This window comes from Penicillium diatomitis (assembly GCF_028827545.1).
Source record: "Penicillium diatomitis strain IBT 30728 chromosome Unknown utg000008l_segment0_segment0, whole genome shotgun sequence".
Classification (NCBI taxonomy): Eukaryota; Fungi; Ascomycota; class Eurotiomycetes; order Eurotiales; family Aspergillaceae; genus Penicillium; species Penicillium diatomitis.
The window spans coordinates 716,189-740,488 of NW_026623180.1; the positions used below are offsets into that span (position 1 = coordinate 716,189).

Below are 24,300 nucleotides of genomic sequence, written 5' to 3' on the forward strand. Positions count from 1 at the left end.
ACTACTAAGAGGAAGCGGTCTTCGGTTGTGGATCCCTTAACTTAGAGACTCGCCCCCCAGTGTGTAAGGGCACTAGATCTGGTAATACTTCCACTTTGGCCATTGGTAGAACGTTTAGTACAACAACAACAACAACATAGATATCATTGACTGACATCTTCAATGATTCCTCAAATTGAAGCATTCATTGCACTGCACTGCTTGCCCACTGCTTGCCCAGATCCTCGTTATTGATACCGGACTGTTGAGAAAAAAGGTTCACCATACAGTAGGTGAGTCGGGGGGTCAAAATCTTATGCAAAGGAAGAACAGATCATGACGGTTCATTCCCCCGTCATCAAGGCCAAATCCCTCGCTAATCTGCAGAGATTTGATGGCCTCCTAACTGACATCGGATCGTGCTCGACTGTTCCAGCCAGGTTGTAGTGGCTTGATCATGGGGGGGGACGTACTGGAGGTTTGACGACGGACCAGCTGGGCCCGGTCTACGCACGGAAAGTAAAGAGAGAGAAAAAATTGTATTGGCGATCAGCGAGGATGCAAGATAGACACAGAAAGGAAGAAGGAAAGACAGAAAGGAAGAGCAAAACCTGCAAAGTTCGGCAGCAGGATTCCATTCTATCAACATGACTGCTGGGCCTACAACAGGGGAGAAGGAGGCAGGCCGGTGCGTCCTACCTGCCACTCAAGGATGACCTCGTTCCATGAGATCGAGATGCCCCAGTCGAGATTCTGAACCACCTGCAGCTCGCGAAACCTCTAACGAGATGTCAAACATAGTGAATGCACAGCAATACAAGTAGGTCTCTTGACACAATTTCTCAACCCAAATCCAATGATTTTGTTGATCACATCATGTATTTGATAAATTCATTATTCTGCATTTCGGCGCCTCTACCCCCGCGCCGACGAATACTGTCATAACTCTATGTACTTTAGTGCGTATCAATTAGGCGCGTCGAGTCCATCATTCATGATCATTGAGGCGCGTTTCAAGGCCAACGTTGCGGTTAGGCCTCAAATAGACAATCTAAGCCCGCTTGCCAAAGACCTTGTCGTAGCCGACAAGAGTAACACGGTATCGCACATCACCCTTGTACACCTTCTCGACGGCAGTCTTGCAGCCTTGCTCGCTGATGTCGATCGTCTCAACCCAGCTACATACACAAGATGTCAGATAAGCGATCGCACCACAGAGTCAATGCGGAACGGAGTTATTCGGACTTACCTCTTGATGTTCGACTTGGCAGCCAAGTCCAGCATAGCCTGAACCTCCTCGCGACTGCCAATGTGACTGGCGGAGATGGAGCATCCAGTGCTCATAAAGTCGGGAGTGTTGAGAGGGGGGAAGGGCTTGTCAGAGATACCCACGGTGTGGAAGGTACCGTTGACCTTGAGGGTGCTAAAGTAAGCGCCCATGTCGAACTTGTCGGTAGCATCGGTGGTGTTCAAAATGAAATCAAACTTGAACTTGTGAGACTCATTCCAACCCTTCTCGTTGGTGGAAATGAAGCCCTTGGCGCCGAGGGACTTGGCGTCGGCCTCCTTCTTGGGGGAGTGAGAGATGGCCCAGACTTCGGCGCCCATGGCCGCGGCGAAGAGGATGCCAAAGTGTCCCAGACCACCGCTAAATTTTCGTGTCAGCGTATGCTTTTTTTGTTTTTCACCTAGACGCGAGCTTTGACCAGGGTTGGGGTCGCTGAAAAGCCTTACATTCCGACGACACCGACTGTCTTGCCGGGACCGATCTTGGCGCGCGATAGAGGGCTGTAAGAGGTGATACCGGCACAGAGCATAGGCGCAGCCAGGCTTGTCTCCAGCTTCTCGGGAATGGCAAAGACAAAGTACTCGTGGGCACGGATGTGACTAGCGTAGCCACCATACGCCATCGACCCGTCGGGGTATGTGGCATTGTAGGTGTCTATTATTTTCCCATAGAGTCAGCTTGGAGAGATTCTTCAACAAAGGTTGTATAGTGGCTTCCAACACAAACCGCCCCCGGCTGATGATTGTCACTGACCAACTTGATGAGGGCAATAGTTCTCATTGCCAGACTTGCACACCTCGCACTCCAAGCAGGCCCAGACCTGCGCACCGACACCGACACGGTCACCGACCTTGACGGTGGTAGCCTTGGAGCCGAGATTGATGACCTTGCCAATCACCTCGTGGCCGACGCAGACGGGGAGACTGGCCTGACCCCAGCCGCCGGTGATGGTGTGAACGTCACTTCCGCAGACACCGCACGCCTCAATGGCAATCTCGACGTCGCGCTCGCCGAGGGGCTTGGGTTTGAACTGGGTCGCAAATGATGAATTAGTCCCGGATCCTCAATCACAATTGTTGTCTCTTCTAGTTTCGGTGTAGAGTATTGATCAAACACACATCTTTCTTCTCAAAGTCACTCCATTTCTCGTGGGACTGGACCATGAAGCCCTCGAATGTCTCTGGGTAACCCATTATGCTGGTTATGATGTGTTATGTAGCGGCGTAAGGGAAACCAAAAAAAAAAGTAATAATACTTGGTAGTGGACTGAAAAGTCATGGAATGGGCATCAATGCCTCTCTTAAAAGGACTTCTCCCACCAAGCTTCGCCCTGTTCAGTCATCGTTCCAGGTTTTCCGTTGACCTCCGTCGCATGGCTATGGCGTAGTCCTCTTTTGGCTAAAGTGTGCTTGTCAAAGGTGACAATCGCGGTCTTCCAGCAGACAATGTGGGCTTCGAGGGTCTATCATTGGTTCATCACAGCGCTGATAGGAAGTTTCAATGCATCGCCGGAGAGGCGAATCTAAAGTTGGCCCAAGTGACATCATCGACAAGTCTGCTCGAGTCGAGGTCGTGAGGATGGATCGGATAATTGAATCGTTCGGGTTTCCTTGCTCTGGCTCGATCGTGGACAGACTCACCCCACTCTCCCCCACACAAAAGCTTGAGGTGACAGCCCGCCTTGGCCCTGGCTGGCCGGTGGATGTCGGCGCATGGTTTGGGCAGACGGCCACTGCGATGTTCGCACGCATTCGACTATTCCGGGCTTGAGATACTTGGTGGCTGTTCCAGACGACTCGCAGTGGGCGTCTTCACCGCGTACATCAAGTACGTCTCTCATCTCTTCAAGATCAGAGCCTGAAGCCCTTCGTCACCATATCGGAGAAACTCCACGATGCAGAGAGACGGAAACCAAGCTGTCGGTTCAGAGCCCACCCAATCAAGTCACGGGATCACCACAGCAGTTTCGCCGCCATCGCGGGGTTGCAAACGCGGATTTGACTTTCTTCTTTTGCCTGTCCAAAGTGGAAGTCGGCCGAGAGGGCCCGAATCATGCCTTGGAACGGCTGAGTACTTGCGAATCGGCTTCGTCTCTTTGGCTTCTCGGATAATTCCTCGGTTGATACGGGCTGACTGGAACTGCTCCGAGTCATGGATCGCGGGCCTGTAGAATGACATTGACTCGGGTATGCACTTGCACAAGGATGTCTGGGCAAGTGTCCCGGACTCCGACACGACCAGAGGCTGTACAGAACTACAGATACCGATCGGACTGCACGGACCCGGCACTTCTTCGTCGATGGGTTGATATCCAGATGCGCGCCCGATCGTTTCGGTCATAACCGTCTGCTCGCTGAGAGTGCTGCATGAGAAGATCTTGTAGCGATCTCAGCCTGTCATGAACAAGTCCTACAAATACAAGGACGACATGGCTTGAGATAACCGATTGCTCGCAAAGCACGAGATCGTCATGAACTGATCGCGATGCTTCACTCTGGAGAAGGTAAGAAGGTAAGAAGGCCTAAACGACCAAGATTACGTATTTTGGTAGTTATTTTCGATTTCCTCACCGTCTGTGTCGTTTGAGGGGGATATCGAGCCTCCCAAGCGTGGAACTTGCCCCAACCCCCCAAAAATTGTGCAAGCCTTTTCCAAGGTTGTCTTATTATCAAAAGGCAAATGGTGAACATGGAATGTATTTGCGCATGATGACAGGCTGCCGTTATGGATCCTATTTGGCCGGATGCTGATGATTCTTAGATATGGGGTGGAATGGGCTGGGGGCAATGGGTATCAACGCTCACAGGCACGACCTGGGCTTATTGAACAGTAAAAGTCTCGAGGAGAGGTCACCACATATATCCTCCATCTCACGCTGCTACTCTCATGCAGGGGGGAATGCGATGCCGTCGCTACAAAGGCGCGCAGAACGACATTACGTCCCAGCACGCAACAGCCGAGACACGGCAGATGTCGAGGAATTTGTCAGGCTCTGGCCGCGATGACGGTGCGGACGGTACTGGGATTGACCATGTCGGGGGGGGGGGGCAGAACTACAGGGCGAAGGGTTTTTGTCGAAGAGAGTCCCACTTCCTGTTCGTCCGCTCGAAATAAACGAATTCGGCTAGGCAAATCGCTTGAAGATAATCTCGGGGTCTTCATGCCACTCATCCGCGCTCACCCACATCTATCGAAGAAGAATGTTAGTGGCACTGAATTTGAAACAAGCACAACTCATGCTCTTCTTCGCATACCTTTCTGAATGTGCTGAGACCGGCGAGAATGCTTCCGCCGATCCACGTTGTGTACTTGCGTTCTGCCGGTGCAGAGATTCGGATCTTCATATCCTCCACGGCCAGTCTCTTGATTTCGCGCATCAATCGGTCGGGGAAGTTCTTGCATAGCGTGGAGCCGCCCGAGAGGACAATATTCAAGTATAATGACTTGCGAAGATCGAGATCAGTGCGGGTGATGGCGTCTTGTACAATCTGATGGACACCGGGGTACTCGAGCCCGATCAACTCGGGGTCGAACAGGATTTCAGGGGCACGGTATCGCTCTTGCCCGATCTATGAGACAGATGATAGTCAGTTAAACAGACAGTTCCCTTCTGTGATGGTGCGGCACGTCTATCATGACAGGTGCACGCGCATCTCACCTTGATCTTGTGACCGTCGGGTAATGTGTAATCGATTCCCTTTGCGTCCGACTTGTGATAGTTGTTCATCCACTCCTTCTCTTCCCTCTTCGGGTCAAGAGACACATAGCAGACTTTCTCCTTGATCATTCGCACCACTTCCTTCTCGGCGCTAGTGTGCAGGACATGGCCAGCTTTGCGCAGGAGTAATTGCATTTGCTCAGTCACATCGCGACCGGCCACATCAATTCTCCGGATACTGTTGGGAATGGCGAAACCCTCAAAGACGGGAACCGCGTGAGAGACTCCATCTCCCGAGTCCAGCACCACACCCGTCGTGCGCCCTGACGCATATAGTGACAGGACCGCTTGAATAGATGTGTACAGAGCAGGCACGTTGAATGCCTCGAACATGAGCTGGGCGGCCATATCACGATTCGCGCGAGGGTTCAGAGGTGGTTCAGTCAGAAGCACGGGGTGCTCTTCAGGGAGGGTCTTGAGCTCGTTCTCGTAGACATAGTGCCATATGGATTCCATGTCTTCCCAATTTGTGACGATGCCATGCTCGAGCGGGTATCGAATCTTCAAAAGACCGCGCAGGTCTTGCGCGCGCTGGCCGATGAATGAATCTCCCTCCAGTCCACCGGCCATCACCCGCGGGTGTTTCGGTCGGCCAACAAAGGACGGGAAATAGCATGATGGGATTTCCTCGCCCGCAAAACCGGCTCGAATTGTTCCACTGCCATTGTCAATGACAATCGGTACATTATGAAGGGTTGCCTCTGCCATTGCGGGGAGAGGTGTAAGAGGAATTTGGGGGAATTCGGGGGGTTCGGGGGTTCGGGGTCAAGATCGGGGGAGTCGAAAGTCCAGGCGCAAAGTAGGCGACACGGCCCTGCGACCTGAAATGAGGATTCGCAAGATCAAGCAGGTTCCAAGCAAGCAAGATACGAGTATGGTGAAGCTGAGAGGCGAGAAGAGAAGTTGTGTATGTCTGGGCCAGACAACGTGGTTTGGGGCGTGAATCTTGCGGTTTCGCGTTAGGAGTTGTCAACAAGAAGCTTGGGCCAATCCGAGTGTCTCCTCGTGTCCACTCGACTCCACGCATCTCCGTCCAGGGCCATCGATGAAGTATCCTGTGCTTTTGCGCGCTCAAGAGCTTCTGATTATAATATTGTTTGGTCATTCCTGAGGTCCCTCCTGGGATCAATTAGATTGTCTATAGGCTAATACAACTTTATCACGATTCCTCCTCGCACCATAGCTGGAGATCAGGTCTCATTTTAACTAGCTGGGCTTAGTCCATCATTAAAGTTAGGAGGCACCTTCAATGTGTAGGTATATTTCCGCCTGTTCCTCGCCGTGCTACCAGGTACTCTATTACTCTCACACCTAAGTAAACACAACCAGAAAACATGAAGACGTCACCCTCAGATGGAGCCTATTAGGGTAGGTGTAAAGCTCTTGAGCAAAAGCCATGTAATCAGCCACATATCCGAGGACCTTTACTATCTATGTTGAAGTCTAGCCATAACATGCTAGTAGTAAACTATAGTTACTCTTTGACTTTCGCTTGCACAAGCAAGTATTGGTATGTTTCTACTTTTCTACTTGGTTTATTAGGGCTTTTTGATCAAGCTACCCATAGAGTCTGACCATCCGACTACTCCCGGGCGTTACGCGTATGTCCACCAGGCCAAGTATGAGATAGTAGCAAAAGGTCACCTGGCTATCTAGAGATCCTTTGTATATTATCATCCGGGTAGGGCGAGACTTTTACGCTCGACTAAGAAAGTTCCATTCAACTGAGTTGTCGGGCTGTACCTACGCCTCAGGAAATCAAAGCTAGGTCCTGTTTAGTGTCCACTGTTAACACAGACAAGTAGCGACCGGAATGAGCTGAAGGTGTACGGTACCTAAAAACCTACCTTATGACACGTACTTATCAGTCACTGCAATAGTCTCGGGCTTAGCAATGTTGGCCCAGGTACTTTTTTAGAACTTCCATTACAAATCATCACCGAATACCTGGTTCCAGCCTCCACCTCATAAGATCTGGAGGAGGGTGGAAGAACATGACAGAAAGCAAGTTGTTCAGAAGACCTAGAGCCTACTACACAGCAGAGGACTGTGCTATTTGTTAATTTGAATGCATGCAAAAGAAGAGTAGACAATAATCCGCCATAAAAATCCAACGGTGTTCAAACAACTAATCAAAATTAATATGACAAAGGAGAGGCTGCAGCCTGATCCCGCGCAGATTCCTTACACTCCAGCACCAACCATAACATGGGTATCATCAACGCTACAATTTGCAAACACCACGACACACACAGCGGCATCCTAATCCTCCGTCCACGAGAGTTCATCCGACATGACCGCGAATGGTTTTTCGTTTTCTCGCCGAAAATAAGGTGCGCGTTCGCCGTAGTTTGTGGCCTTGGCAACCACACTGGGTAGATCACTATCATATGTCAGATTGAAAGGTTACAGGTCAACAGGCGCGAGGTAGATCAGCACTGACTCGAGCTTTCCAACAATGGCGTAACCTTGCCCAGCTAATTCTTCAGCAAGCTCCTGCTGGTGGTTGTCCGCAAGATCGGGATTGGGTACAATGACCAGTGGAACACTAGCCCGCAGAGCGTCCAGAATGGACCCAGTCCCTGTAGTAGAAGTACGTCAGAAAGCTAGGTACATTCAATACCAAACAGTTACAGAAACAAAGATTATCATACCAGCATGACTTATCATCATTCCAAGCTCTTGAAAGTTCGCCTCATCTTTTCGTACCATACTGACGTACGGGGTCATATCCGGACATAGGTCGAAGCCACCAACCTCGAGGCCATGGCGCTTCTGACCGTTTTCATATTCAGCGCGATAAGCATCAAACAGCTCTTGGCCGCCTTTACCGTGCTGAATCAAAAGACGAGTGAATCCATGCCTCTCCAACTCGGCCACGAATGAGTCTTGGAGAACCGCTCGAATGAGCCCCTCAAATGATGCGGTCGCACCAACCGTCACGAAACAAAGTTTCACAGCCATCAAATCGAGTGATCACCCAGTAAGATGGTTAGTAAGTTGAGGAAGAGGAAATGAAAGTAAGCGTGTGTTCAGATGATATAGTTGAAGGTCGTTTTCATGCTCTTGCTACTATGGTTGTCGCAGACATATCACGTGTGGGGCCCAAAGCGGACTAGTGCGCAGCGGCCCCAGGTCGGAAAACATCGACCAAAGATACTCTCGACGTGCGTTCTCTCTGTGTCGTATCGCGCCCACCACAATGGCTTCTGTTGCTCGGTCATTGACTCGCTCAGTCCGCAACCTGGCCCCAAGGGGGCCAGGCTCGATCTATAGACGACCTTTCTCCGTCTCACCATTCCGATTCGTGTCCGAAGATCCCGTCATCCCTCCGCCCCCCAAGGACCTCAAGGCAGAGGACTATCCCCCAGCTCCTGAGTATACCCCGGATCATTTGACCAAAGAAGAACGGTCTATGTATGATATGTTGTCGCCGGAGGACAGGGCCGCTTTTGATGCCGAAAACCAGCGCCTTGTGGCCGATTTCAACAATCTCGAGAAGCGCGCCGCGGCGTTTGCGGAGATTCAAAAAAGAGTTGATCAAATCGACAAGCAGGAGGATATTCGTTTTGAGGACGTACGAACCAAAATCCGGGGGTTTTGGGCCGAGGACGATGCCGATGAGATGGCGCAAGTCGAGGACGGCGATGAAGATATCCAAGATGATGAAATCACTTCAATGGCACACGCCGAGATGGAATTGCACCGTGAAATGCGAGAGTATGCTCGTATAACGGCTTGGGACATGCCGATGCTGAGCAGTAAGATTTATCGGATCGCGATGAGCCCACTCTGGATGCTGCACAAAACTAACTTCCAATTTCTACGGCAGAACTCGCCAAATCTTTTACGCTCCCCCCCAAGACTCACATTCTTCGCTTCCGCTACACAACTTACATGGGCGAGCAACATCCAGCTGAGCCCAAGGTCGTGGTTGAACTTGCATCCCGTGATTTGACCCCTACCTATCTTACCGAGGCTCAACGCCAGACTTTCTTGAAGCTGGTCGGGCCTAGATACAACCCGCAAACCGACATTGTGAAGATGTCCAGCGAGCAATTTGCCTCGCGAGCTCAGAACAAGCGTTACCTGGCCGATGTGGTCAATTCTCTCATCCAGGAAGCCAAGAAGGGTGATGCTTTTGCCGATATCCCTCTGGACCTGCGCCACCACAAGCCCAAGGTCCGCCTTCAATTCCCCGAAGACTGGAACATGACGGAAAAGCGCCGGGAGCAACTGGCCGCACGCCGCCAAGAGCGGTTGAATGCCCAAGCTTCCCGCGAAGCTGTTGTGAATGGTAATGAGATTGTGTCCGAGGCTGTGCTTACACTCCCCGAACTGAATCCGGCACTCAAGGCTCGCGCCGCGGAAGAGCGCGAAAAGGTTGCCGTCAAGGTCGGAGCACGGCCCGCGAAGAAGGGGGCTCGCCGATAAGATGTCGGAGGTTTCACAATGTACAGTTATGCTTTGCATGGTCTGTTTCTTTGACTGTATGACCAAAACTTGCGACCGGACATTTTGCAGGCGCGGGCGCATAATCTGGGAGGTCTGATGGGTCTTGTTTTGTTTTTCTTCAGTGTACTATAGCCCCAAATCCTTCCCCCTTACCACCTAAAGCAACTCATATATCCATTCCACAAAGCTCAAATTACAGCTATGGTGTCTTTCTTCTCTATGTTCATTGCCACAGCTTGCACATTTAGATTGTTTCATACCTTATTCCTCATGCATTCTCTCAATTACGGGTGGGCCCCCATGACCAATCGCAACGGACTGTGTCATTAGTTTCGGCAACCCGGAACGCCAATCGGATTCCCGAAAGTCTAACCTAACGTACATCTTGCTTCTACATCTCAACTCTCTTCTTCAAAAGCAATAACTATCAAAGGAGTTTCTCGCTTTTCTCCTAGTACTGAAGAGTAATTAAGGTCTTTGATGCGTGCCAGACCTATGAGCCTGATGAAGAGGATCAGAGCATCGCCCACTCGTCCTTGATTAAACCTTCTCCAACCTCCATTCGAAGAGCGAAATTGATATCACTTCCGATTGCAGAAGTGGGCTGTACTAATAATTAGGCCATGCCAATAGACCCTTCAACTCTTCAGGCCTCAAAAACATGATTGTCATTCTTGCTCCTCTGGCGCCTCACTCAATAATCCTTCGGTCGAGGTAAAGATCCTCTTATGGATACCAATGTCGAGCACAGCCGATATCAATACGACAATGACTGCACACGTGGGTGAAAAGCAATTTTATGGACAGAGTTGCAAGACTTTGCATTCAATAATCTAAGGGGTCACATTTACAAGCCTGGAACCTCAAAATATCGCACAAGGACATGGGTCCACAAACGCCAAGATGTGCCCAGAAACCTAAACTACACACAGAGAAAGGAAACGCTAAGAAATACTCAAACAAGAACGGAAAGAAATCCAAAGCCCGTCAAGAAACTGCCAGGTGACCATCCACGATCCGAGGTGAACGCAACTTCGTAAAGAAGTGACTCCGTACAGAGATGAAGATGAGAGTCGTTGACGCCACCAGTCAGTGCCAAGCGCGAGGACTACTTGGCCTTGCGAACAACAGGCTGACCAATGGGCCCCCAATGACGGAGGTCTTCATTGGGTCCGACAGCCTGTGACCCGGCCAGGAGCTTCCAAGTCTTGAGCTTCTCACGAGTCTCATGACGGAAGTACTCGCGTTCAGCGAGTGTGGGAGTGACCCGGGCAGCTGTGGATGTTAGCTGAATGAGCAAAACAACACCGGAACTAATTAAGAAGTATCTTACAGTCCGCAGCAGAGGCACTACCTCGGCTGTACTCGCCGTTCTGCCAGTAGTCCTCACTTCCTGTGTTGACCCAACGGCCCCAGATGTCGACGAAGCCCTTGGCAGGGCTGCCATCATCGGTGCCAGTGCTGCTGGCATTGTCAGTGGCCTTTCCGTTGACCTTTCCGTTGACATTGTCGGTGGCCTTGTCGGTGGCCTTGTCAGTGGCCTTATCAGTGGCCTTGTCGGTGCCGGTATCGGTGGCCTTGTCGACATAGGTGGGCTTGGCGGGCTTGTCGACACGACGGACAGGGGCATTGCTGGCCTCGATGCTGAAGGACAGTCCGGTGGGAGAGGGACTGGACTCAGGGGAGGTCCAAGATTCCTCCGAGGAGTTTGCAGCCTCGATGGAAGAGGCGACGGCCCTGTTGATGGCTCGTCGGACAGGCTGCTTACCCTTTCGGTTACGGCGGTTGTCCGGGTCGAAGCCCTCGTTGTCTGGGTTGAGGGCTGGCACACCGTACTTGACGCGGTACCAGTACGGAATCTCCGTGAAGCCAAGCTTGTTCAGGGTCTCAATGGTGCTCGGCATCTCATGTTTGTACTGGCAGCCTTGAATTCATGTCAGTCCAAGTCGTGAAAAGCTACGAGTGTACATGGGAACGGACCTTGCTGCACGAACATGCACTGGCCATTTGCAACCCAATAGTTGCAGTAGACCTTCTGGCCGGATCTCTGCAGACGCTGATTGAGTCAGTTGATATTCTTGTGTCTTATCATGGCCGATGTGTTGACTTACAACGTCGCCAGCAACCTGGGATCGTCCTCGGGCCATGATGCTTCGGGCAGCATTGACATGGCGATCAGGGACACTGCGAGAGTTTGCAGTCACCCATTCCAGGATATTCACCATGTCTCTGTTGCGACTCATTTGGATTCGCCAGGGTTCTTCGCGACGTGGAGCAAAACCAAGGTCGATCATGTCCTGCGTCTGCCAGTGTTTCAAGTTGCGAGGCAGGCCTACGATGTTGATGTTGTCAGGCAGATCATCGAGAGCAATCATGAGTGACATGCTTCCGTCAGGGCGAGTGACATAGGACAGGGCTCCCTTGTCATTCAAACGGGACAGGATAGTGGAATGCTGCTGGGTGGGAGACATCTTGACAGGTGCTTAGAGGTGGAGTAAAAGGGTTCAAGGTAGGATGGGCGAGTGTATGTGTGAAAAGTACCGTTCAACAGGAGTGTTGAGGTTGGAAATCAACAAGCAGATTGGAGGGGGTAGGATATGTGTGATGCTTCTTGTTGAAGAAAAGCCTGGAAGTGATCGATGAAAAAGAAGTTCAGCAGTGGAACAAGTGAGTGTACGTGTGTTGAACTGAAATTTGAAAATGTTACGTGAATAGAGAAAGATGACTTGGAAAGCTGTTAAGCTGCAAGGATGTTAAACTTGAAAAGTGAAGTGAAAGGATCGGTTTGAAGAAAAGAGGGAGGGAGGAAAGGAGAAGAGAGGTGAAAGGTGAAAGATGGGAGACTCTTATACCCAAGGCAAGACGCACTAGTCTGCTAGCATGTTGATTGTTTGCTACACTTCCTGGAACCTCGCGACGATGTCAACACAGAAGGCGGCAGAACCAAAACAATCGGATATGGAAAATTTGGCATACGGTTCACGGGCTTGTCAGCCTAGCCCGTGGGGAATTCCGAATCTCGTCGAGCAAACACGACCCTACTGGCCTTTTGAGGTCTAAAGTGTTTAGAACCTACTTCAGGGACCTATCTATCTTGACCTTAAAATGGAAATGTCTGCATGATCTGATGTACCTCGACTACTTTCGATATGTCCCAAACAATAGCCTTTGTGCCAAGCAAAGCTTGAAAGAGCTTGTCTGCCTCCCATCGTATCAAAACATGGCAATGTTTTGTGGCTGCCACTTAGGATCAACCGAGCCACGCCTCCACTTCATGTCGACTTCACGTCACACATAGAGAGGGCTCAATATGGGTTCAGATCGGTAACTTTTCTCAGCGGTCGTGTACGGTCAGAGCTCAAGACAAATTCTTATCGGCCAGCGCAATACATGAACTGAGAAAAGGCGCGTCGCTTAATGTGCATCTCATATGGGGTTTAATTGTAGCTTATTCCAGCAAGGCCTTCATATGCACTTGGCAGTGAAAGCCGCCAGTGCTATTGGACGCATTCCTTTGTTCATAGTATAAGAACAACACGACCCACTTACCCTCCTTATTTGCTGTCGTTCATGAGAGTTGGCAATATAGGATCAAGAGTCAGAGAGTTTAGCTGGGTATGATGTCGATCATATTTAGGTATGCTGGCCTACGCAGCATTATATGTGAGAACACGAGGACGACGATGGGTATGTATTAGACTCGCTGAATTTCTTCAATGGGACTAGGGATGCTGCAAACAGACCATCAAAAAGCCATACAATGAGTCATAGTTCATTTTAGGTCGAAGTTGATTACAAGCCGAGACATCATTGTCACTCCAGACGTGCAATACCACCCATCTCGAAGGCTACTTACCCCGGTAGCTCTTCTCCTCTTGCCACAAACACCGATTCATCAGGAGCTTGCAACTCGGCTGAATCGGTGATGATTGCTGCATCTCTCCTAAGATATCATTGCCGTATTTTCACATGTGAGAGGAGTTCGGTTCAACTGAATGTTTTATGGGATCAAAGTGCTCATTCATTATGGTCGGCTTAGATTGAAGCATGTAGACATTTCTTGCGTATAGAAACGCCCGCCTCAAAAATTCAGGTAGAGCCCACCTCTGGCTGTGCTTTACCAAGACTTTTGGAATAATTTACAGATAGTAAGGGATGAGACTCATTTGATCGCTTGTAGTACGCAGGACTAGACTGAAGGCTTGCAAACTAGTGCCGTTTAGATCTACGTGGAAGTCATTGACTATCATCATGTAAATAATCCAATGCCCAAGCAAAATGGGGCTTCCATGCTAAGCTAAGTGGGTATCTGAAATCATCGCTGGTGGGGGAAAATAGAGGAAAAAACACTGTCGAGTCAAGGATTGCATGAACCCAGAAAGCCAAGACGAACATTCACGAGGTTGGAAAGCGCCAACTGCAAAGAGTACGTCAAGGGAACCCGGCGCACATTCAGATTGCCAGGGTGTGTATCCATAATAACGGTCAAGAAATTCAAGACTTTCATGCACACTCTCGGGTGCACATCGAAGCAAATGCCAGGTCCTATGTGCACCAAAAATGAGAGTGACTCAGTCAGTCAAATCAAAGACCCAAGAAGCTTGGGAGCTAGTTGTCCCGCTTTGTGGCTGAGGATGAGCCATGGGGTTTTGGTGCTGCTCGGGCACGGGCTCAGGAGCACGGGGTTGCGGAGCCTGCACGGGGATAATGGGCTGTGACAATCTATTGCGACTACTTTGCAGATGACCGAGAATACCTTTGGCATATTTCTTCGCAAAGGAGACCATCTCTGGATTCTCAGGGCTTTGATTGAGAGCTTGTACCATGAGGCGGATTTGGTCCTCCGAGTGGAGATGGGGACAAGTACGTCGCCCACCCAAGTGTGCTAAGCCACAAAGTGGACAGTGTTCAACCCCGGCCGTTTTTAGTCGGCATCGACCAAGTAAGTGATATCGACCACAAGCGATGCAAGAAGGTAGCAAGTCGGAGGCGCCATCTAAATCGAAATTTGGCTGGGGTTCAGCCGGCGGAGATTGAATGCGCTGGAATGGTGCAGTTTTGGTGGATCCAGTCTGTCGGATTGCTGTGTCTCCATCCATCATTGTATCGTCAGAGTCGCTATCATGAGGATGTTCGATATTGTGAAAATCAGCATCGTTGTCGCGAGCTCGACGTGCTTTGACAGGACTAGGTAAAGCCGAGCTGGCTTCCCCAACAGCATCATCGTCCTCTTCCTCACGAAGAGTTTGATAATTGACAGTAGCGCGCTTTCGTTTGCCACGACCAAGTCTTTCGGCTTTTCTATACGCCTCTTCAGCAGCTTCGCGCTCGCGTTCACGAAGAATGCCTTCCCATAAAGCGGCATCAACGTCTGCTTCTTCGGTTTCCGTGACTTCCTCGAGAGAGCCGCGATCATTTTGCCAGACACGCGCAAAGCTGAATTGGGGGGCTTCGCTAGAGACCGGGGTATCTGACGCTGCTTCCTTGGTCTGTTCTGCCTGGCTGCGGTCGAGCAGAGCGTTGATAGAATCGGCGTCGTAATGAATATCGGGAGAATCATCGTCACTGAACAAGGCTTGAGCTCCGTGTTTGAGAACAGACTCCAAGTCTTCCTCGTCTTCGGTAGCCTCCATGCGTTCAATCAACACATGGTCAAGTGCTAGCTTCTTCTTACCCTTCTGCATGATTTTCTCTTCAACCGTAGCCCGGGTCGTCAAGTGGTAGACTAAGACAGTATTCTTTTGACCGATGCGATGAGCACGTGAAAGTGCCTGCATGTCTTGTTTGGGGTTAAAGTCTGGGTCCATGATGATGACAGTATCCGCAGTGGCCAAATTGATACCCACGCCACCCGAACGGGTTGACAGAAGGAATGCGAAGAAAGGCGAACCCGGCTCATTGAATGCATCAATCTGCTGTTGCTTCTGACGAGAGGTCAATCTCCCGTCAAGCCGACAGTAACGCAGTTCAAGACCCGTTAGAAAATCTTCAACAATGTCGAGATTCTCCAAGAACTGACTGAAAATCAGCACTCGGTGACCACGTTCTTGAAGTTTCGGCAACATGATCTTCAGTAGCTTTAGCTTCCCTGAGGCTTCCACCAAACGTTGGAAAGCCAATTGGGGATCATGGGTTTGTTCTTCGATATCTTTGTTGTAAATAAAAGGGTGACAGAGACATTTGCGCAGCTGCACGAGGATATTATTCAGGTTGTGTCTTTCAGTCTTCTTCAGCTCACTGGTCTGCTTTTTGCAGATCGCCTGAATCAGCTGCGGGTTTTTCCCGAGGATCGACTTGTACAACTTCTTTTGCAGGACAGACATCGAAACCGGGATGATGATCTGCACCATGGGAGGCAGGAAAGGGAGAACCTCGGTTTTTGTGCGACGCAGAAAGAAAGGGCGGATCATGTCATGGAGAGATCGAATATTCTCAGCCGTGAGACTGCCGTATTGCGCTTCCATATCGTCCGCAATGTTCTTCGGGTCCAAGAACTGGATCAAATTGAAGAGCTCTCGAATGTTGTTTTGCAAGGGGGTGCCGGTGAGGAGCGCCTTAAAATCAAAATTTATGCCGCTCAAACGCCCATAGAGTTGTGATTTGTCGTTCTTGAGGCGCTGCCCTTCGTCAACGACCAGTCCAGCCCAGTCCACCTTTTTAAGAACCTTTTCAGCCTCTTGATCGAGCATGCTTTCGTAAGAGGCTATCACGACGTGACAACGGAGATCTTTGCCATGCTGCGAAAACATTTCATAGTCATGCGCCATTTGTCGAGCAAAGGCTGACCCAAAGTAGGTAACAACTTGCATGTCAGGCGCCCATCTCTTAATCTCGCGTCGCCAGTTCGGGACCGTAGCATTTGGGGCGATGACCAAGAAGGGCCAGCAAGAATGCTTTTGTATCAAGGTTGCGAAGAGTGAAATGACCTGGACGGTCTTCCCGAGGCCCATATCGTCTGCCAGAATGGCATTTTGCTGCTTCAGGAACATATAGTATAGCCAGTTGACGCCATCCAGCTGATAGTCCATCAACTGGCCACCACGAATCATTTCAGGTTGGGTATTGAGCACTAAGTCTTTCTCGAAGTTCAGGCGTCTTGTACTGGCCAGGTGGTTATTCATAACCTGACGGTCTGGAGGGCTGATTGCTTCCCGATTCAACCAATCCTGGAAAGCTACCTTAAAGTCCTCCCATCGGGCAGTATCTGTGATGTTCGGAGGCGATTCCCAGACAGAGTCCTCATAGCCAAGGCCCTTATATTTGACGTATGCTCGTTCCACCTGCTCAGGTTTGTCAAAGTCCTCCGGGGACGTCTCGCTCGAGAAGTTCACGTCGAAGACGATGTCAACCCGGAGATCATCCTCGGAGATTGCCTCCTCAGTCGTCCAGATGGGCTCGCGGGCCTTTGGAGACCTGTAGAACGCGCGACGCATCAGAAGACTGGTTGTGCCCCACACCCAATCTCCAGGCATCCAGGTTGTGCGGAAGTATGATTTTTGCTTCCACTTGATAAGATATTGCTTGTCTACTTCGGGTATGAGCTCAGCGGAGGGTAATTTGGTGGCGCCAGCGGGCTTCTCCTCCAGTCGCCAGGCAACTAAACCTTCAACATCTCCTGGCGCGTTTGTGCACTCATGGCATTGCCAATGGGTGGTGAAGTGAGTCACAAGCTCCGTAGTGTCCTGCATATCATCCGTCTTCAAGTGCTCGAAATGAAAAGCCCTTTGGCAGCTCGCACACCGGAAAAGGACCTCGTCGACATTGTTGATCCGAGCCATATCCACAGAGGTGATGGGGTCCTCGCCACCATTTGCCAAACGTTGCTGCTGTTCTTCCTTTGATGAGAGACGTTCCTTCAGTGGTTGTGACATCGCACCATCCTTCCTGCAAACAGCACATCGGCCGAGGTGGGGGGCAACATCATGTCTTTGATGCGAGATTCCAAGGCAGCGGCGACACTGTAGAACAAAGTACTTCTCGTCGATCTTTGTGACAAGGTGCTCTCTGCTGCTACGGGGACCCAGACACTGTTGATGGTAAGACGAGGTACAACCCTGGCAGAAGACCAGAGGACCCCGGACATCATCGTCCTCGTAAAGATTGCAAGTTGAGCAGGATGCAAAATGTCTGAGGCGGAACTCGTCGTCTCGTGGGAGCTCGGGGAATGCTTCGCGGGCGCCTGAGTATTTTTTCTGCTTCGGGGCCTCACTTCCAGCCTCAGAAAGATCATCTTCCAGTCGTTCTCGCAGGTTTCGGCGGCCACTTCTTCGATTGCGCGTGCTTCTCGACACTACTCTGGCAGAAGAATCATCCTCGTCTTCGTCTTGAGAAGATTTGATCACCCTTCTGCCCGCGCGGACCACGCCACGGCGTCTTGTTGAATAGCGCCGTGCAAGCTCGTTGCCAGATTCCACTTCCTCTTCTTCGGAGCTAGAGGATTCAGGTGCTTGAAAGTATTTTGCGTAACTCCCACGGGTAGTCGAGCCACGAGGACGGCGCCGAGCGGATGCTCCAGACCTTGGACCTCGCCTGCCATTGCCGGCGCCATCACCGCCGAGATTCAAGGAGCGGGACTTCATCCCCACAGCTACCAGTTCGTCTTCTGAGTCTGATTCCGGCACAAACTCATCCAAAGCCCGAGCACTGTTTTCGAGGCTCAGAAATGTATCGCGTGGAACCTGTTGAGAATGAAATATGAGTTTTCCAAGTTCGTCGAATGTAGGGTCGAGTCAAGTCGATTGTATGTAGAAGGTAGAATTGATTATGAGATCGCGAGACCTACAGTTGCACGCTCTCCACTTGTGAGTCGAACCGTGTAGATTGGTCGGTCTGGATTTCTTGAATCAATCTGCAGAATATGCCGGACCCTGAAGTGACCAGGCAGAAATTCGTAGTCTTCGGGGTTATCGATGTGAGGGACATGAACCTCAATCGAAATTGACTTAAGAGGTTCCTTCTCCTCTGCCCTGGACGCATCTTCGGCTTCCAAGTGAGGTTCAGAACCGAGAACAGCAGCAGCTTGATCCGGAGCCGTGCTCTCAAGCTGGCTCAGCAGCTCTGCTACCATGGCATCAGGATCTTCCGAGCCAGGCGATTGCGTTGTATGCGGGTATTCCATCCTGGCAGTAACTGCAGGATGTGGAGGCCAGCTAAGCCCAGGCAGTGGTCATGTGTGAGGTCATACGCGGTTTTTGTGAGAGTTCGGGTAATTTTCAGGTGAGAGATAGTCGACACAAAAATGTGGTGAGCTTCGGATGTCGTAGCGAAGAGGGACAATTGACGAGTAAGGCATTCGATCAGTCGTATCATAAATTAACTTCTAGATTCATACACGAAAGACGCGTCTGTTTCCCGTTCCTTATCGATAAGGTCACAGGCTGTCGTGTGATGTGTCACTTGTGTGTTAGTCCGGCAGCTATCTTCTCCCGATAAGACTTAACGTTTATCTGGGGACAAATTTACGTTCCCTTTCAGCCTCATTTTTGATCATCTTAAAACCGGACAGCTGGACATGATGCTCCCCAAAATGCCCAGATTGGGATTCCCCTCGCAAGGTCTCTTTTTACAGAGAAACCTGTCGGCAAGCCAAACAATACGCCATGCGTCACTAAATTCAGCAATTGGCCGCGGCATTCGCAGGTCGCAAAGCGTGGGCTCATTCGACAGGGCGCCCCGTGCTCAAGGAAGACAGGAAAGGTCGCGTCTTGAGGATCGCCGAGCACCGCTTACATATTCTGAGGACCGAAGAAGCAGGAACGGTGGGCTACCGAACAGACCCAAACAAGACTTTGACAACGCCGAGCGCTTTGGAAAATTCCGGGGTATGCCACGAGATCTCCAAGATCGCAATGATTTGAGGGGTAGGGACCGATACACAAGACCGAGACCAATGTCGCATTCGTCAGAAGAACCAATGCCGCCCAAACGTGGGCCATCTTCTTATCGCCGTACGGATGGCATGCCCGAGCGTGTCAAAGAGAATGTCAAAGTTCCCGAGTCAATACCTTACTCAAGCCCAGCCTCCGAGTTCATCTATGGGACGAGCGCGGTGGAAGCGGCGCTCAGATGTGGCAGGCGGAAATTATACAAGCTGTACCTCTACCAACGAGCGGGTGAAGATCTCGGTCCAGCGAAGGCAGCCCTGCGAAAGCTGGCCCTTTCGAAGAACATCGAGATCAAATTGGCTTTCGCTGGCTGGGACCGGCTGATGGACAAGATGGCCGCTGGACGTCCGCATAATGGGTGTGTTCTTGAAGCCTCGCCTTTACCTAGACTTCCCATCCGTGGTCTTCATGAGGTCACTTCTATCTCGGAGAGTTACTTCCGCATTGAACTCGCGGCCCAGTCACGTGAAGAAGCTGCTGTCAATGGGACTGTTGACCACATCCCTATCCTACATTCTCAGGATTCTCGCTCTGGCCGAGGTTCCCACAGATACCCTGTTGTGCTATTGTTAGATGGAGTTGTGGATTCAGGAAACATCGGTGCTATTATTCGCTCTGCGTACTATCTCGGCATCGACGCTATCATCTTTGCCGGGCGGCAGTCAGCTCCTCTCTCCCCTGTGACCATCAAGGCCTCGGCCGGCGCAGCAGAGAATATGGCCCTGCTACACGCCCCCAATGAGGTGGATTTCATCAAACGCTCCAAAGAGAATGGATGGCGTTTCTACGCTGCCGACGCTCCCGGCCCAGGTGCAACATATCTCGATCGCTCAACAACAGAAGGCGAAGAAGTGCTGCCTACGCTGCATTCGCCGAGTGTGATCATGATGGGAAGCGAGGCAACCGGACTGAACACTCATATCAAGTCGCACGCCGATTCGATCGTCAGCATCCCTGGAGCTCGCCACAGCGCCCACCTGGGCGTAGAGGCGGATCCTGCCCGTATTGACAGTCTCAATGTCAGCGTTGCCGCGGCCCTCTTGATGGAAATGTTTTTGCGGACACCACTGGCCATGTCTGCGCCCATCAGAAAGAGTAAGGACCGAGTCTGGTAGGTTTATTATTGTACGATATTGCAGCTTGAGACGATACCTCTGTATATTAGACTTAGAGGCCATAGACATGAAATTGACGACCAACGGGTCATAGCTCACCAGGAATGCTACCACTTCCGTCTTTTGACGGCCAAGTACTTCTGAGGAGAGGTAATCTAACTTTGAAAATGCTAGCTCAGCTCTACGGCTGATCCTAGCAATTTCGCTGTAGGAAAATGAGCGCCATCCACGTTTGCCGTATCTTGATGCCGAAAGTCTTGTCAGTGAGGGGTAGTTCGCGGCGGGATCGACAGCGATCGGTCACGGCAATCGCTGTGGTGAATGAAAGCCACGGTCTGGCGCCTCGCTCAATGACTTAAGCGTGCAGAATGCCAGCAAGGGTCAGGCTCTCGACCTAAGTGACCTCTGCTGCATCACTGCATTCTAACCGGCGTCAAGACTGCCACTGGTGTCAACCCTCCTCCGTTTCATAGCTTACAACCTTACTTCCTCTTGTCCTTGTATGATCCACACTGGAAAGTGCGACTTGAGCCGAGGGTCCCGATAATTCACTATGGGATCAGACGGACAGATAGCGACCAAGGCTTTTGTAGTCCGGTCACCTGGCTCCCCATTCCTGCTCGAGGATGTGATTCTGGACGAAGTACGAGCGAACGAAGTACTTGTGGAGATCAAGTACACTGGACTATGCCACACGGTCAGTCACTACCTTGTGCTTTGAAAGAAGGCATGAACACACCGGATCAGAATGACTTACTCTTTGCGACTTTTAGGATATCGTTGTCCAGTCCGGAGGTATACCAGTCGGTGACTTTCCTGCAGTCCTGGGTCACGAGGGCATGGGCATCGTTCGTCGCTTGGGCAGCCGTGTCAACACAAATTCCCTAAATGAGGGCGACGAGGTTCTCCTCAGCTTTTCCACATGTTGCGAGTGTGGACCTTGCAAGTCAGGAAGCCTAGGGTCCTGCATTCGATTTACTGAGATCAACATAGCCGGTGCCCGCGGACCGTCTATTTCAGACTCTCCCATCTCGTTTCCCAATGGAGATCCTATTCGCGGACAATTCTTCGGACAGTCTTGCATGGCTAAGTTAGCTATTGTGCCAGAGACCTCAATTGTGAAGCTCAACCGCGGTTCTGCGCTCTCGGAATCAGATATAGCCTCACTAGCGCCTCTCGGGTGCGGATACCTCACTGGCGCAGGGACAGTCATGAACGTGCTGAAGCCCATCCCCACAAGTCGCTTCGTGATCTTAGGAATGGGGGCAGTCGGATTATCTGCCCTCATGGCTGCCAAAGCTATCGGCGTTGAGAGCATTCTGGCGGTTGACCTTTTCGATTCAAAGCTTGAGCTGGCGAAATCACTCGGTGCGTCTTGCACACTGAACACAAAAGATCTGCCAGATCTGGTCCAAGGCATTTGCAGTCTTTTTCCAGAGGGAGTTGACCATATCCTTGACACGACCGGAGTTGGTACAGTCTTGGAATCCGCCATAAGAGCGCTCGGTCATGGTGGCATACTGGCAATCGTTGGGGCGCCACCAGTCACAGCGTCGGTGAATATTTCGCCTCTGGATCTTCTGATGAATTGCAAACGTGTAGTAGGCGCTGTTGAAGGCGCCGCTGACCCAGCTGTGGTGAGTAGGTTCCAATGCCTTTTGAGAGAACCCCGGTTAACCTATCGCAATCTACCCAGCTGCTGCCTCTATTAGTGGATTGGTACGAAGAAGGAAAGTTTCCAGTGAACAGACTAGCTAAAGTCTATCCGGCAGATCAGCTGCATGTGGCCTTGGAGGATTTGCACGCTGGCAAGGTCATCAAGCCTGTGCTTGATTGGTCCAGCGTTTGACTGACATCAGTCATTCTCTACGTGCGAACGCCGAATTGAATGGAATGGAGTGACTCTTCTTCAAAGAACTGGCATGAAGGTCGCTCGTATGAAGAGGCGGACTCAGAGGTCATAGCTCATGGGGTTTGCTGAGAGCACATACAACTGGGGGACACTGGGTGCAATCAAGAAGCGAGTAATAATGAAGTAGTTTCCAGGCACAGCCTGTCTGTCATTCTTCGCTACGGCAGCTCGGTCCTCGAGCGAGCAAGTTCTTTTTCTCGACCAAGAGCCTAGGCTGGATGAATTGTCTATTGTGAAAAATGTGTGCGTGATTGGGTTGAAAATTAACAACAGTCTCTCAAACCCTGTTCAGCGTCTGCCGAAGTTTCTTTCTCTCTTTCAAGAACGGGCGGGTCAGAAAGTTCAAGTGAGTTACTGAGGCGGCGCGGAGAGATTCTGGTGAAGTTCCTTGCGTTGCACAGCACCGAATTGTGTGTTCCCAACATCGAATATCTGATAAAAGGTTAGCTGTTGCTTGCGAGACACACGGAGTGCAAGAATAATCTAAACTCACAGCATAGATTCCCTTCAAGAATGTGTCACCCAGGATGTCCATATTCATGTTGCCTCGACTCTGAATTCCGCCATAGACATAGCCTGATTTGGCTTCCGCGAAACCAAGATCTTCCTTCTGAACAACATACTGCTTGTCGCCCACAGCAAATGATACAACGGGAAGCTTGTCCAAAGCGGTGTTGGTGGGATAGATGTATCCTTGACTGTTATTGTCATAGTAAGCTCCTTCAATGGCACCGTAGATTGCCTTGCAGGTGCTGTCATCCACAAGGGCGAGAGTAGTGCCTGTGTCGGCAATGGCTTTGTTGCCTGGACGACTGATGGACTGGCCGTTGACCGTAGCGGAAGTTGAATCAAACATCCAGAAGCCTTGGCTGTTGTCCACGGGCGTGTAATGAACTTCCTCACCTGACGCGGTGACCGTCTCCTGATCAATAAACCCGAAAGTATAGAAGGACTCGCCCTTGTCAGGCTCGTTCGCATCACGCCAAGATCCCAGCTTGGCAGTAAAGAGCTCAGCGGTTTTGGGAATATCAGCCTGAGAGATCATATTCTCAACAGGCGTTTTCACTGGGGTAGGCTGAACGGTGTTGATGTTTCCAAATGCGAGACCAAGGAGACCGTCACCCGATCCACTGGCAAACTGGGCAGAGAGATTGTCTGCCAGCTCGATAGCTTGACCCTTGATTATCAAGCCACCGATGTTAACATCGTCATTGCCTACTGTACCAGAGGCAGAGGAGCCATCTCCGTACGAGATCTTCCATGTCGAGCCATCCTTGTTCTGGAAGGTTGAGGACTTGCTGGGGTCAAAGATCTGGTGATTGGTATTTGATGACAAGATATTCGAAGACAATTTGGTAGACCAGACCTAGAATGGACATCAGTCCATATTTCTCGGACTGGGAACGCAATAGAAACGGTCGCACTTATTGCTTACCCATAGATCAGCTGAACCAGTGTCAAAGTCAAGAGTCAAATTCTGCGCTGGCGTACCAATACCGATCTGCGCAAGGTAAAGAGAATCATTTTGCACATCATCTGCGCCGACCTCTCCAACTTGGCCAGGGTCGGCGGTTTTTTTCTGCAGGACCTGATGACGGTGAATACGACCTCCGACCGGCTTGTCAGTGTACTGGCGGCCAGCTTGTTGCATCACTGTGCCGAAGACATAGGGTCCTTCCTGTGTTGGCTGGAAGCCATACTTTCGCATGAGGTACACATACGACTTGATTCCCGACCGCTGATAGCGTGGGTTGGTGATGAGTTTGATCTTAGTAGCAGCCATGGCAAAGAGACAGAAGTTGTGATGGTGCTCTCAGCGCAGAAGCTTCAGGCCTTGTTTATGTAGAACAAGGATCGCTCGGGTCTGCCAAGTTGTGTACACCATGCAGAGCACCATTGGGGCCTTGAGCATACCATGATTGCGCAAGCTCGCTGCTCAGTTGGGCTTG

At 50.8% G+C, this 24,300-nt stretch overlaps 9 protein-coding genes across 9 annotated transcripts; 3 read left to right on the forward strand and 6 right to left on the reverse strand.

Annotated features, from left to right (window-relative positions):
• Window positions 1-1,030: 1,030 nt before the first annotated feature.
• N7539_006288 (NAD(P)-dependent alcohol dehydrogenase) lies at window positions 1,031-2,460 on the reverse strand (the record flags this gene model as incomplete). The annotated part of the gene is made up of 5 exons (XM_056935890.1): window positions 1,031-1,157; window positions 1,229-1,627; window positions 1,714-1,921; window positions 2,096-2,297; window positions 2,386-2,460. 5 exons carry the CDS (start codon window positions 2,458-2,460, stop codon window positions 1,031-1,033), a joined length of 1,011 nt encoding a protein of 336 aa, XP_056788814.1.
• Window positions 2,461-4,391: 1,931 nt separating this feature from the next.
• On the reverse strand, window positions 4,392-5,693 carry N7539_006289 (actin-related protein ArpA; the record flags this gene model as incomplete). Its single annotated transcript, XM_056935891.1, has 3 exons — window positions 4,392-4,454; window positions 4,522-4,836; window positions 4,926-5,693. The coding sequence occupies 3 exons, from the start codon at window positions 5,691-5,693 to the stop codon at window positions 4,392-4,394; spliced, it is 1,146 nt and encodes a 381-aa protein (XP_056788815.1).
• A 1,554-nt stretch (window positions 5,694-7,247) lies between these two features.
• alg13 (N-acetylglucosaminyldiphosphodolichol N-acetylglucosaminyltransferase catalytic subunit ALG13) lies at window positions 7,248-7,949 on the reverse strand (the record flags this gene model as incomplete). The annotated part of the gene is made up of 3 exons (XM_056935892.1): window positions 7,248-7,368; window positions 7,429-7,567; window positions 7,640-7,949. The coding sequence occupies 3 exons, from the start codon at window positions 7,947-7,949 to the stop codon at window positions 7,248-7,250; spliced, it is 570 nt and encodes a 189-aa protein (XP_056788816.1).
• A 238-nt stretch (window positions 7,950-8,187) lies between these two features.
• On the forward strand, window positions 8,188-9,419 carry N7539_006291 (mitochondrial 37S ribosomal protein mS35; the record flags this gene model as incomplete). Its single annotated transcript, XM_056935893.1, has 2 exons — window positions 8,188-8,746; window positions 8,818-9,419. 2 exons carry the CDS (start codon window positions 8,188-8,190, stop codon window positions 9,417-9,419), a joined length of 1,161 nt encoding a protein of 386 aa, XP_056788817.1.
• A 1,129-nt stretch (window positions 9,420-10,548) lies between these two features.
• Window positions 10,549-11,911, reverse strand: N7539_006292 (uncharacterized protein; the record flags this gene model as incomplete). The annotated part of the gene is made up of 4 exons (XM_056935894.1): window positions 10,549-10,715; window positions 10,774-11,364; window positions 11,421-11,487; window positions 11,552-11,911. 4 exons carry the CDS (start codon window positions 11,909-11,911, stop codon window positions 10,549-10,551), a joined length of 1,185 nt encoding a protein of 394 aa, XP_056788818.1.
• Window positions 11,912-14,011: 2,100 nt separating this feature from the next.
• Window positions 14,012-18,558, reverse strand: N7539_006293 (uncharacterized protein; the record flags this gene model as incomplete). Its single annotated transcript, XM_056935895.1, has 2 exons — window positions 14,012-18,118; window positions 18,223-18,558. 2 exons carry the CDS (start codon window positions 18,556-18,558, stop codon window positions 14,012-14,014), a joined length of 4,443 nt encoding a protein of 1,480 aa, XP_056788819.1.
• A 771-nt stretch (window positions 18,559-19,329) lies between these two features.
• N7539_006294 (RNA methyltransferase, TrmH family) lies at window positions 19,330-20,439 on the forward strand (the record flags this gene model as incomplete). The annotated part of the gene is made up of 1 exon (XM_056935896.1): window positions 19,330-20,439. One exon carries the CDS (start codon window positions 19,330-19,332, stop codon window positions 20,437-20,439), a length of 1,110 nt encoding a protein of 369 aa, XP_056788820.1.
• Window positions 20,440-20,992: 553 nt separating this feature from the next.
• N7539_006295 (NAD(P)-dependent alcohol dehydrogenase) lies at window positions 20,993-22,288 on the forward strand (the record flags this gene model as incomplete). Its single annotated transcript, XM_056935897.1, has 3 exons — window positions 20,993-21,136; window positions 21,213-22,076; window positions 22,136-22,288. The coding sequence occupies 3 exons, from the start codon at window positions 20,993-20,995 to the stop codon at window positions 22,286-22,288; spliced, it is 1,161 nt and encodes a 386-aa protein (XP_056788821.1).
• Window positions 22,289-22,702: 414 nt separating this feature from the next.
• N7539_006296 (pepsin-like aspartic protease) lies at window positions 22,703-24,134 on the reverse strand (the record flags this gene model as incomplete). The annotated part of the gene is made up of 3 exons (XM_056935898.1): window positions 22,703-22,783; window positions 22,845-23,717; window positions 23,787-24,134. The coding sequence occupies 3 exons, from the start codon at window positions 24,132-24,134 to the stop codon at window positions 22,703-22,705; spliced, it is 1,302 nt and encodes a 433-aa protein (XP_056788822.1).
• Between the last annotated feature and the right edge of the window lie 166 nt (window positions 24,135-24,300).